Source organism: Vicia villosa, linkage group LG6 (genome assembly GCF_029867415.1).
Source record: "Vicia villosa cultivar HV-30 ecotype Madison, WI linkage group LG6, Vvil1.0, whole genome shotgun sequence".
Classification (NCBI taxonomy): Eukaryota; Viridiplantae; Streptophyta; class Magnoliopsida; order Fabales; family Fabaceae; genus Vicia; species Vicia villosa.
In genome coordinates, this window is record NC_081185.1 from 148,761,205 (window position 1) to 148,774,056 (window position 12,852).

The 12,852-nt window shown below is 33.0% G+C and overlaps 1 protein-coding gene across 1 annotated transcript; it reads right to left on the bottom strand.

Moving 5' to 3' along the window:
- Positions 1 to 4,256: 4,256 nt before the first annotated feature.
- LOC131610432 (uncharacterized) lies at positions 4,257 to 9,553 on the bottom strand. Its single transcript, XM_058882388.1, has 2 exons — positions 8,470 to 9,553; positions 4,257 to 8,160 (listed from the first exon to the last, which is right to left on the bottom strand). Exons 1-2 carry the CDS (start codon positions 9,097 to 9,099, stop codon positions 7,678 to 7,680), a joined length of 1,113 nt encoding a protein of 370 aa, XP_058738371.1. The 5' UTR covers positions 9,100 to 9,553; the 3' UTR covers positions 4,257 to 7,677.
- Between the last annotated feature and the right edge of the window lie 3,299 nt (positions 9,554 to 12,852).

Sequence of the window (12,852 nt, forward strand, 5' to 3'; positions counted from 1 at the left end):
GTCTTTCATATCAAAGTTGTTGCTCAACAATGGTTTCACATCATTAACAGTCTGAATATGGAGAGCCTAAATGTTGTAGTGAGATCACCTACATAGAGACATATAATAGTGCAAATATGGATCTCAAATTTGTAATAAAAGCATTTGTCACTTTCATTCACTTTGTACCCATTCGTTGTCATTAAGTTACTAAAATTCTCATGCCATTGCTTTATATGTTGTTTTAGACCATACATAGACTTATCTAACTTACAGACCTTGTTTTCTTGCTCATGAATTGGTTCATAAAGATTTCTTCTTCTAAGTCACTGTTTAAAAAAGTTGTTTTAACATCTATTTGGCGTACTATAAGTTATAAATATCATCAATTGAAATCAGTACCCTAATGTATGTAATTATAGTGACTCGAAAAAAGGTATATAAGAAATCTATGTTTTCTTTTTGCCTAAATCTTGGCTTTGCACTTATCAACAATTCCATCAGGTTTTGGTTTCTTTTTCAAAATCCATTTACAACTGCTTGATTTGCAACTAAGAGACAATTCTACTAAGTGTCAGGTCATATTAGATTCTAGAGAATCTATCACATCGTTAATATTTTGTTCCCATAAATCTTCATCCAGAGATGACAAGGCTTCTTGAAGATTTGTTGGATCTTCTTCTATTATATAGGCCGCATAAACGGGCCCATAGTATTTAGAAACTCTTGCTCTTTTACTTCTTGAGAGTTTTATTTCTACTTTGATGATGCTTGCGGTGCTTCTTATCCCAGGAATGTGATTCGATTCAATGTCCTCACTATTTCTCAATTTAAAAGGACATTTTTCCTCATAGAACTCAACATCATTTAATTCTATGATTACTTTAGCATTTAGATCATAACACTTATATGCCTTATTATTTGATGCATACCCAATGAATACAAATTCATAGGCTCTACTAGCAAGTTTAAACCGCTTTGGATTTAGAACTCTGACATAAGCTAGACAGTCCCAAGTTGTAAAGTAAGACAACTTTGGTTGTCGTTTCTTCAATATTTTATAAAGAAAGATCTTATTTTTAGATTTGGTAACTCTACTCAAGATATAGAAAACAATCAATTTAAACATAATAGCAATGGCTAGTTCAATAAAAGTTATATCATTTGTTTCTGCTTTACCATTCATTTCAAGAGAATATGGTGCAGTCATTTCATGTACAATTTCAGGTTGTTAATAAAATTCATTAAATGAAGTGGAATCATTTTCAATTTCCCTATCACTACGAAGTCTCCTAATCTTCATACTAAGTTAATTTTCAATTTCATTCATAAAATTCTTAGCGTGTGTTTAGTTCTGCGATGAAAAAAATTGATTTTGAGTTAATTGATTATGTAAAATTGATTCTGGATAAAAGTGAGTTAAAGGTAAAGTGATTTATGTTTGAATAATTTTTTGCAAAAGTGAGTTGAATAATAAATTTCAGTGTAAAAATCACGTTTGATCAGAAGCTACAAATCCTAGCTTCAAGTAGAATCAATTCTGGAAAGCATAATCAATTCTGTTCGAGATCAACCAAACACATCAAAATCAATTTTAGACATCCAGAATCAATTCTAGATGCCTCAAACGTGAAACCAAACATACACTTAAACATAACGATTTCACAAAAATATCATTCTTAGTGGTTATGATCAAATATATCCCACTAGACTGACTAAATCCTTCCTTTTTTTAGAAGAAAACCAAAAACAAGATTCTTTATAATCTTAGACGTATGCATGTCATTTTTTAAGATTAAAGTCTTTTCAAAGGTGGACTCTACTTCACTTCTCAAATAGTGACAACATTAGTGATGTGACCAACTCCCAACAACACTTTCTTATTCGTATATGTTTTGAATATTGCACGATCATAACACACGAGACGAGAGAAGTCAATGTCTATTTACCAACCATCAGATTCATCAATCATGTTGATTTCACTGATCAAAGTAATACATTGCTCACCGGTCAAGTTAACTTGTGCATTAGGAGCACAACAAGGTTTAAGCATAATATTACATTTATTAATCATATGAGCTAGTTTTCCATAATTCAAGAAAGAGAAAACACCAGTGTTGTTTTTTTATAGTGGTGGTTGTTGCCTATCATTTGGAGGTTTAGAATATTGTGTTTCTCATTCTTTAATCATTTATCAAATGGCTTCAAAGGTGCAACGAATTTATTTTTGTTGTTTGAAACTACCAAGACTTTTTCTTTTTGATTTTATCTATGAGATTCTTCTTCAATCAAAAGGCAAATAATCAGACTCTAAATTAAAAATTCTTTTGTTTTGTGATGAAACAATTTTATTTTAAAATAATTTCAAACTAGAGGGCAGTTTATCAATAATAAAAACAATTTGAAATTGTTATCTAAAGACATACCTTCAGTGATAATCTCATATGCAATCTTTTGAAGTTCGTGACACTGAGGATCTACGTACCCTTCAACTATACCATATGATACTTGAGGTAGCAACTACTAACATACTTCTTTGCTCCAACTTCTTCGTGCCATACTTCTTTTTCATAGCCTCCCAAATATGTTTTGCAGTATCACAACTATTATAATAATAATACAGATCATTTGCGAGTCGATTCAAAATATAATTTTGTAGAGATAATCATTCTCTTTCCATAAGGTTATTTCTTTCCTAAGTTTTAAATTATTCACTTTAATATGTGTCGCAGATTCAACTTTAACACTTTTAAATGTTCCATTTGAATCCCTAGGTTTCTTATCGTTAGTTTGTTCATTTGATCAAGAAGGAGCAATAGGATTGTCCCTATTTAGAATGTTGACAAACTCTTTCAACGTTAAGAAGAGCTCCATCTTTTGTTGTCAACATTTAAAATGTCTTCCCTTAAACTTGAACGGTTTGTCAAATACAAAAGCTGCAGAAGTACGAATAATTTCTTCACTAGCCATGGTAGTTCGAAACGTCTTTAAATTTTTGTTTTATGATTTTGGAAAATTTGTCGCTGCGGGAATTACTGGCTCGAGTCGCAGACTAGGTCACTCTCTTTAAGATATTTCGTGACACTACTCAAAGTTGCGCAAAGCAGTCACTCAACCACGACGCCTCCAGGATAAAACAACTCACTTCTGTATGGTACGATTACTAATTGCACCGTAGATAATCGGTCTATAAATATACCCTCTGATGATACAAAAACCATTCGAATATGGCATGAATATCACTCGTAGTATCTAGTATAAAGACCCGTCGTAATGATTTCTCAAACGAGGAGAAATTCAAATAATTCTTCAAAGAGAATTCAATAATGGTTATTTGACCACTCAAAATCATTTCTAAATAGAGAAATTCAAGTAATTTTCCAAGGAGAATCCACAGATTAATACTTGATAAATTTTCAACTCAAACGCTCAAACGAAGAGAAATTAACATATTTCTCTAAAGAGAATTCAAGAAAATACTCGGAAAGTTCAATTAATAAAAAAAAATTAAGAGGGAGAAGTTGACACCTCAACAATTCAAAAGATGTAGAGTTATGAGAGTGATAAAGAAAAAACTCAATACAAATTATTAGTTTGTTTTGAAATGAAACAAGTGATAATAAATTTAACTAGCCAAGATATAAAATCTAATTAGTGTGGTACTTAAGGAATATTTTGAAATAATACATAAACACTTTTTTTTAATAATGTGGGACTTAAATAACTTTTACAAAGATTAAAGACTAAAAGATAAAAAAAAAAGGTGAGACTTAAATAAAAATATGAGATTATTTATATAAGAAATAAAAAATGATTTTTCAAATTATAAATGATAATGTAAAAAAAAATATTGTGGAAAAGTAGAAAGAAGGGATACTGTGGTGTTAGTTTTTTTCTCCTCTAAAATAATGGATATTATTTATGGGTTGAGAACAATAAATATAGAAATTACTAAATAAAAGAGAATGTACAGTATGTTAATTAAATTTTATGGGTGGTTCTAAAATAGATTTATTCCAAAAAAAAATAGTAAAGTGTTTTTTAACATGTAAAAAAAAGTAATAAAAAATATAAAATGTAAAGCAAATAAACACGAGAATTTGTTAAAAAATAAAATGAATAAACATAAGAATTTACTAAAAACTTAATAAATGAAATGCCAACAAAAAAGAAATAAATAAATATGGCTAGTTACCGGGAGAAAGTTAGTAGAATTACTTGTGTTTCAAAAAAGAAACAATGCTTTATTAACTTAAAAAAAAAAAAAAAAACTCATTAATAAAATAAAGTGTTAATAGCCATTTATTCCCTGCCGTATAGGCGAATTTTGATTTATTCCCTTTAAAAAAAAGTTTTGGATTACTCCTCTATAATTTTAAAATTCTAAGTCTTTTGTCCCTTAAGAGAAAAAATTACTTTTTGATTTACCCCCTGGTTTTTACACGCTTAGAGGGTGCCTAAAAATTATAGTTAGATAATCTAATTTTTTTTTAAAGGAGGTAAATCAAAACTCGCCTATATGACAGGGAGGTAAACGGCTATTAACCCTAAAATAAATAATAGCAAATGTAAAGTAAAGCACATGGCTCCAAAATTTGTAGTATAATTAGAATAAACAAAACAAAAACTTTCCTATGCATAAATAAATCCAACTCGATGACCTCCAAAAACTTCACTATTCTCATTCATTCTAGAATGGAGCTGAATTTAAATAACCTCCAAAAATTTGTAGTATAATAACACTACGATTCGGAAGATTCACTAACAGATTTTAATCACATCATGAAATAGAACCTTCATAATCATCATATGGAAAAATCTGAGATCCATCAATGACCGGAGATTAAATTGATGATGATGATTGTGGTAGTGGTGGTAATTTTTAATTTATTTTCTTTTTCTGAGTTGAATCTGAGGGAGGAAAATGGAAGGAAAAAAAAAGATGAATTTTTGATAAATAAGGTATTATATATATTCAAAAAAACAGCTAGTATAAGAAGCGACCCATAGGGTCCAGCCCACACGACAAACAACACCCACCTAAAGGCTCAAAAGAGCCACATACTCACGTAGCTTCCTATTTTGCTAACATCTACATACAACCCTTTATATATTTCCTTTTTCTATATCTCTATGATCTATACCATTACTATCCTTTCTATAGACTTTCCTGTTTCTATACAACCAACATGTGTATACCGTTTTCGCAAAAGTTGTACGAAGAATTTTTGTTCGCCAACCTTTGACCTTGCTGATCCTAATCATCCACCCCACCTCTTGATCCCAATTAAGTGGCTTATGATCAAAACCCACCCACTTCAGCACCCCTCTCCAAATGGTGTGCATGCTTATGCACTGGAAAATAAGGTGTTGGATGCTTTCCTTTTCTATACAGAACTTGCAGTCCTCCTGTGTAATCAAACCAATAGTGCGCAGACGGTCCTTTGTTGCTAACCGCTTATGGCACGCAATCCAAAGTATAAACAGAGCACGGGGAGAAGCTTCAGAATCATACCAAATTTTCTGCCACGGCACCTTTTGTTTAACTTCCATCAGCTCATAATAACTATTGCTAGTCTTGAATTTGCCATCTCTGATCATATTATTCCACTGTGGTAGCCCTACAACTTGGTGCCTCCTGCTGAGGATACTTTTCAATATCCATGAACACGAATGCTTCACCGGGACACTCATCACTTGATCACTCTTAACATAATAAGCATGTATCCACCTGACCTAGAGGTTGTCAGCTTTTGTTTGAAGGTACCAAAGCAACTTCAACATACAAGCACCGTTCCACCTCTCAAAGTCAATCACATTCATCCCTCCTTGGCACTTGGGCTCGCAAATTTTGCTCCATGCGACTAGAGACTTTCTGGAATCACACTTTTTCCAGTCCACAAGAACGGCCAGCACAACGCTTCAACCCGATGAATTACACCCTTTGGGACCGGCATGCACTAAAACCAATAATTTATGATGCTAAAAATTACATTGTTTATCAGCTGAATCCGCCCGACATAACTGAGCATATGAGCACTCCAATGCTGCAACTTAGTCGTCACTTTGTCCACCAAACTCAAGCACTGAGTATTAGACAACTTCTTGCTCTGAAGGGGAATACCCAGATATCTGAAAGGGAAACTACCATTAGAAAAACCAGTTATATCACAGAGTTTCTGCACCATATCATTCTCCATGCCACCACAATATATGTTACATTTAGCAGGGTTCGCCACTAAGCCCGTAGGTCTAGACAACTCATTGAATCGTTTCATCAAAGCTTGACAGAAATCTCATCACCCCTCGAGAACAAGAGAAGATCATCCGCAAACAAATTGTCCACAATCTTGAGTCTTTTACACTTACTAGGGAAGTTGAACTCAGGGATACAATGTAAACCCTCCGGCTTTCTATGGAGATACTCCATAACTAAGACAAACAACATCAGGGAAATTGGGTCCCCTTGGCGCAACCCACGTTTGGCCTCTAAGACTTTCGAATGACAACCATTAACGTTGAATTGGTAGCTCACGATCTCCACTGCCTGCATAACCCAACCAATAAATTTTCTAGGTATACCAACTTCCTCAAGGATAGTCCTCAAAGCTTTCCAATATACGGAGTCGTAAGCTTTCTGAGTATCCATTTGAAGCATGCACCGAGGCATCCCACCCTTTCTAATGTATCCTCTCACTAGTTCATAAGCTAAAAGGACATGGTCATGAATGTGTTGCCCCGGCACAAATGCAGCTTGATTCTTGCTTACAAGATAACTCAGAACATTTCCCAGCCTGTTAGCCAAGACTTTAGAAATCAATTTATATACAGTAGTGCATCACGAAATGGGCCGGTATTCTCTAATGGTTCTTGCCTGGTCATGTTTAGGTATAAGGGTCACAAGGGTTCTATTAAACCTCTTATCCATAGTACCTCTGTTGAAAAACTCCATAACACAGTCAGTAACATCAGCTTTAATAATACTCCACGTGTGTTTGAAAAATTTCGCACCATACCCGTCCACCCCGGGGCTCTTATTAACACCAATACTCCTCAGGGCATCTTCCAGTTCAGAGCTTGTAATAGGTTGCACAAGTTGTGCTCTTTGCACCATATCTAGCTGACTCCCTCTCCTTAAGACCTTGATATCAACCCCCTCGCTAGTGTCAGCAACAGACTCTATGAGTTTCCCATAAAACTGAAGAATCTCCTCTTCAATATCACTCTGGTTATCAAGCATCATACCATCCTCTCTATACAGCCTGTGGATTCTGTTGTTCTTTTGCTTGCTCTTGAGCGTAGCATGGAAATACGAATTTTTATCGTCCCCCAACCTAATCCAGTTAATTTTAGCCCATTGCCTCAAAATATATTCATCCATATCATTCTATTCCAATAATTTCTCAGTACTTTGCTTTTCCCTCTGGATAAAAGATGTATTCAATCTGTCCTGACTCAACAAATTTTGCATAATCTGCAAATTTTCCCTCTCTTTTTCTATTTGCTGCTTAATCCCTAATAGGGGTCTACTGAGCTTCTTAATCACATATTGTAACCTCATGAGTTTCTGCCAAAGAATCTTGTAGAACTGCCAACAACACCTTTCATCTAGTTATTCCTTACCTCTGATAAGAACTCAGGTCTATCAATAACCAAATTAATGAATTTGAAGTTGCTTTTCATCCTCGTCTTATCCTCCTAAGCTCTGATGCAGAGCAGAGCATGGTCTGAAACTCCAGGCTCAAGGACATACAAAATCAAATCCCCATAAACCTGCAGCCAGTTCATGTTAGTAATAGCTCTATCAATTCTAGTATAAATGACCCCATCTGCATGTTTGTTGAACCAGGTAAATCTGTCTCCCTTACTATCAATTTTAAACATATCACTGTTGGCCATCATCTCCCTCAAATTAGAAAACTCCCACTCTCTAACAAGACTCCCCCCACATATATCCTGTGTACTCAGGACATTGTTAAAGTCCCCCATAAGCATCCAAGGTCCCTGCTGAGGTTTACCAAGATTATCAATATCTTTCCACAATACTCTTCTCTTGTCAATTTGGTTAAGGGCATATATAGTCGTCAGCCAGTAAAGAAAATCACTAGCATTATTATACACCCCACAGTGAATAAATTGGCTTGTATCTCTAACAAAACGCAGCTCCAACTGGTTACCATCCTACATAATCTAAATACGCCCATTACTATGATCTTTATAATTGTCCAAATACGTCCATTTATTACCATACAACATCCTATCTTTACCAGCATTTTGTTCTTTTACCCTTGTTTCAACTAAGATGGCAATGGTTGGATTCAACCTAAAGAGGTGGGAGCTAACCTCTCTATTACTTGCCACTTTATTCAACCCCCTTATGTTCCATGAAATGATCATGGATCACCCACAGGGGCCCTTTTAGGGTCATTCGAAACCCCTAAGGGAAAAAACATTCGAATAGAACAAGTTATTTTGGCTATTTACAATTACCTCTTTTCCACGAGTTCTTGTTTTCCTATTGACCTCTGTCCACTTCTCATCTTCAAGAGATGTATGGAGCTGCTCAACCTGAACTGCTGGAGTTTCCTGACTAGGATCCTCAACTGTATCTTCCTTAAGTTCCTCAGTCTGCAGATTTGGCTGCCAATTATTTATGGACAGTTTCAGACCATTATTACACACATGCCCAACTTTCTGGCACCGTTCACAGAATTTAGGTCTCCACTCGTACTTCACTTTCTGCTTACGCCTCTCGCCTTTCTGATCTTTGATGACAACCTCTTCACAAAGTTTTTGTGTAACATCAACCAAAACCAATATTCGCGCGTATGTAACTCTCAGCTTTCCTGCAGTGCATTCATCCGTAAACCAAGGCGTGCCAATCATACTACCAATATTTCCCAAGCTCCTTTCACCCCATAGATACAAAGGCAACTGCAGAAGTTTAATCCAAATTGACATCGTTCTGAGCATATCCTTTTCCATCGAGAAATTTGGTCTCCATTCCATAATTACCATAGGCGCATTGTGGATAGTGTATGGACCCTTCATCATGACTTTATCCATATCTGCATACGATTTGAACTTCAGAATGAAGTATCCTTCATCATTGAAGAACATCCCAGGCAGTGCCACAAAATTCTATGTCTTACTCATGTAGTTTTTCACAGCATTCATACTCAAATTAGCCCCTATCACATACATGATCAACGTCGTATCCCAAAACCAAAGCTCCGATTCAACATCCTCATCCTTAATTTCGACTTCCTTAACCCCATCATTGAGTTTTGGAGCATAGTATTGAAGCTGAATGCCATTAGATGAATTCCTGTTACCACGAATCACATCCACCCATAGCCTATCACCTCCTTCCCCTCCCTTGTCTTCTCCTCAGTCGCGATTTTAGGGTTTTTTGATTCCCCAAAAATAGCATCATCCGTCTCCTCCGTATCTTCCTCAACCACTACTACTTCTTCAGCCACTTCCCGTTGTCCTCCCACCGGTGACCCTTCCACCGTTGCGCTGCTATTTCCCGGCGACTAAGTTGCCTTTTTCTTCGGCGGTCGTCCCCTTCCCTGAGTCATAGCTTTAATAATGATTGGGATATTTTATCTTTTTATAAATAATAATAAAATAAAAATAAAAACAAAATATTTATTTACTATGAATATATATATATATATATATATATATATATATATATATATAATTTTATTTTATTTATTATTATTATTTTTGAAGAGATATTTTATTTTGTTTTAAAGAAGAAAAAAAGATAAATGTTTTTCGGGAAGACTCGATTATCTTTCTATAAATAAGAAAAATAAATGGTTTGGAAAAGATTCATATGCACTTTTTTTAATCTGACACGTTTATTATTGAAGGTGACAAGTTTATAATTGAGGGTTATTTTTTGTGTAAATTTTTCTTTTTCCAACCACTAATGGCAAAGTCTGGTTTCAATCGAATAGTGACCTTGATCATTATTATAAGAAGAAAAAAAACAACCTTAAATTTTGGTCACTATTATAAGCAAAAGTCCTTAACTTTTACTAGTTAATACTTGCATTAGTATTATACCCTTAATTTAAGTCAAGAACATTTAATGTTAGTAGTTGATTCATCAAATATAACTAAAAATATTATAGTAAATTTTATTTAAGTTGGACATGAAATCAAGAAAATTAATTACACATACTTTTTATAATTGTGATCGGAAGGAGTATAACATAACAACTCTTCATTATTCATTTTTAATTGAATTGTCCTTTCCAAATTTTAATTAAACTATATATCCAAACTTCTATTGACACATTTGCATTTTCAATATTCAATTTTTTCTTTACTAGAATGATCATACTCATTTTTCAACTTATCTAATTCATTAGATTCTTCTGCAAACCTCATCCTTCGCACAACCACCAATGGTAATTTTTCAACAAATACATACTTTTGATTATAAAGCAACCTCATATATTATTTGATTTAAATACTATTATTTTTAATTTGTGTCATTTTTTTAAATAATAAAAACCCTTTGTTAATTTGTTTTCAAAATTTTCTGATATTAAAGTATTTTTTTGCAAAAATTATAGTGTAAAAATTATGTACAAACAAAAGAATTAATGTGAGATAACAACATCATTATTTTTAATGATTCACGTTTTAGGTGTATTTAAAATATCAATGGAGTTATTATGTTAATTAAAGTATTATTAATGTAAAATACTCAACATAATGATTAAAGTTTGAATGTTTTTTATAATAACTAAAAATATAAAATTATTAAAATAAAAAAATATTTAATAAAACAATATAATAAAGGTAATTATTTATTTTTTCCTATTAATTTGATTATTTGATCCCTTTTCGTTAATTTGGTTTTTTATTTTTTTTAGACTTTTGTAAATTTGATGAAGAAGTCGCTGAGGACTATATTAACCGCCTAAGATCTATGGATGAAAGAAGCAATCTCGAAAGAAATGTCATTAACAAAACAAAGTTTATCTATATGGCACATAACTTTCAAATTTAGTTCTTGGTTTAATGTTATACTTCAAGACAAGTATGCAAAATGGTGTTATGCTTTTTATGTATTGCATAAATTGGAGACATGTGAAGAATTTGAGTTTAATGGCCAAAAGTTGTTGCTAAGTATAACTTGCAGACAAATAAACACGTGAAAGGATTGTATGATATTATATTAGAAAGTATTAGGCACTCGTTTATCTTCGTGAATATTTCTTTGGCGGAAAGACAACCACTAGAAGATCAGGGAGTATTAACGCATTCATTAAGAGAGTCATCAATTCCCACACAAGTTTAACTGACTTTGCAAAGCAGGTATGCCATATTTTTAACTATATTAGTACTAATTGTTTCTAAATTGTTCATTAAAAAATTATAAATTAATTTCAAGTTAATAGAGCAATAGGGGTGAGAATAGGCTAGGCTAGGCTTTATAAGGCCTGAGTCTGGCCTACGATAAATTTACAAGGCCTGAGTCTGGCCTACGATAAATTTACAAGGCCTGAGTCTGGCTTATGACCTACTATAGACTCTTTTTTCAGTCTCTCCTGGCCTTTTAAAAAACCTGGTCTAGTCTAAAAGCCTATTTAAAAGCCTCTTTCTCATTTAGTTTTTCAATTAATTCGTATTACTTAAAAAGACTTATAAATCGGCCTATATATGAATATTTATGTCTGTCTATTTAACATTTTTTTCTAATATATATGCATATATATATATATACACACACACACACACACCAACATATTTCGCATTTCTTCTAATATATATGCATATATAAGCCAACCCATTTAGACTTTTTTTAATATATTTAAAAATATAGGTCGGCCTATAAGACTTCATAGGTTTTTTTAATAGCCTAAGCATGGTCTATGTAATTAAATAGGTTTTTAAAAAAGTTTAAGTCTGGCCTTTTTATCAAATAGGTCTGGCCTGGCCTTACATAGGCTAGGCTATTGGCCCATGTAAGCCGACCTAGCCTATGCCCATCCCTATATAGCAATTAATGATATTAAGCAAACATAAGAGCTTGATATAATGTTAGAAAAGTGGAAATGGTCAAATATGAAGTTGATGTCACCATTACAAGAGCAAGCTTAAAGTGCTCTCACGGGTTTTTCTTTTCACAAGTTTCAAGATGAGTTTGAAAGGTCCATCCAATACTCAATTCTTCATCAGAATGGTAATGTGTTAATGTTGCAATATTATAAAGATGATAATAGTAGGAAACATCACCTCTTTTGGATGGTAAAATAACTATATGTAGTTGTAAACTGTTTGAATTTTGGGGATATTGTGTCGCCACATTCTTAGTGTTTTTCTTCATAAAGATTGTCATAAAATCCCTTATGACTACTTGTTGTCACGGTGGCAGCTTCAAGCATCACATGCAGATGATGAAATAGTTGATTATCAAATAATGGATTGTAACAATGAAGCTCATTCACAACAAGTTATTCATTGTCCTCCAATTTATAAAACAAAATACCGTCCTAAACGAAGACGGATTAAAGATATAAAAGAGTTATCTCATAACATGAATGCTTATGGATTATGCAAAGATGAAGGACATAACATTGTTACATATCCCCTAAAAGAAAAAGAAAAAAAAGACAAACAATTTTTTTTTTTTTTGTGAAGATGCAAATTTAAATCCAATTCTTCTTTCAAAAATTTAGGTACAAATTTATTATTAAATCTATTAAATTAAAATGAGATTTTATGTTTATATTTTTTTTATTAAATTAAATTTTTAATTAAAATGAGATTTTATGTTTATATTTTTTTCTTCTTCTAACTGGAATGTGCTCATGAAGTTGATGACACAAGTATTCAATCATACTT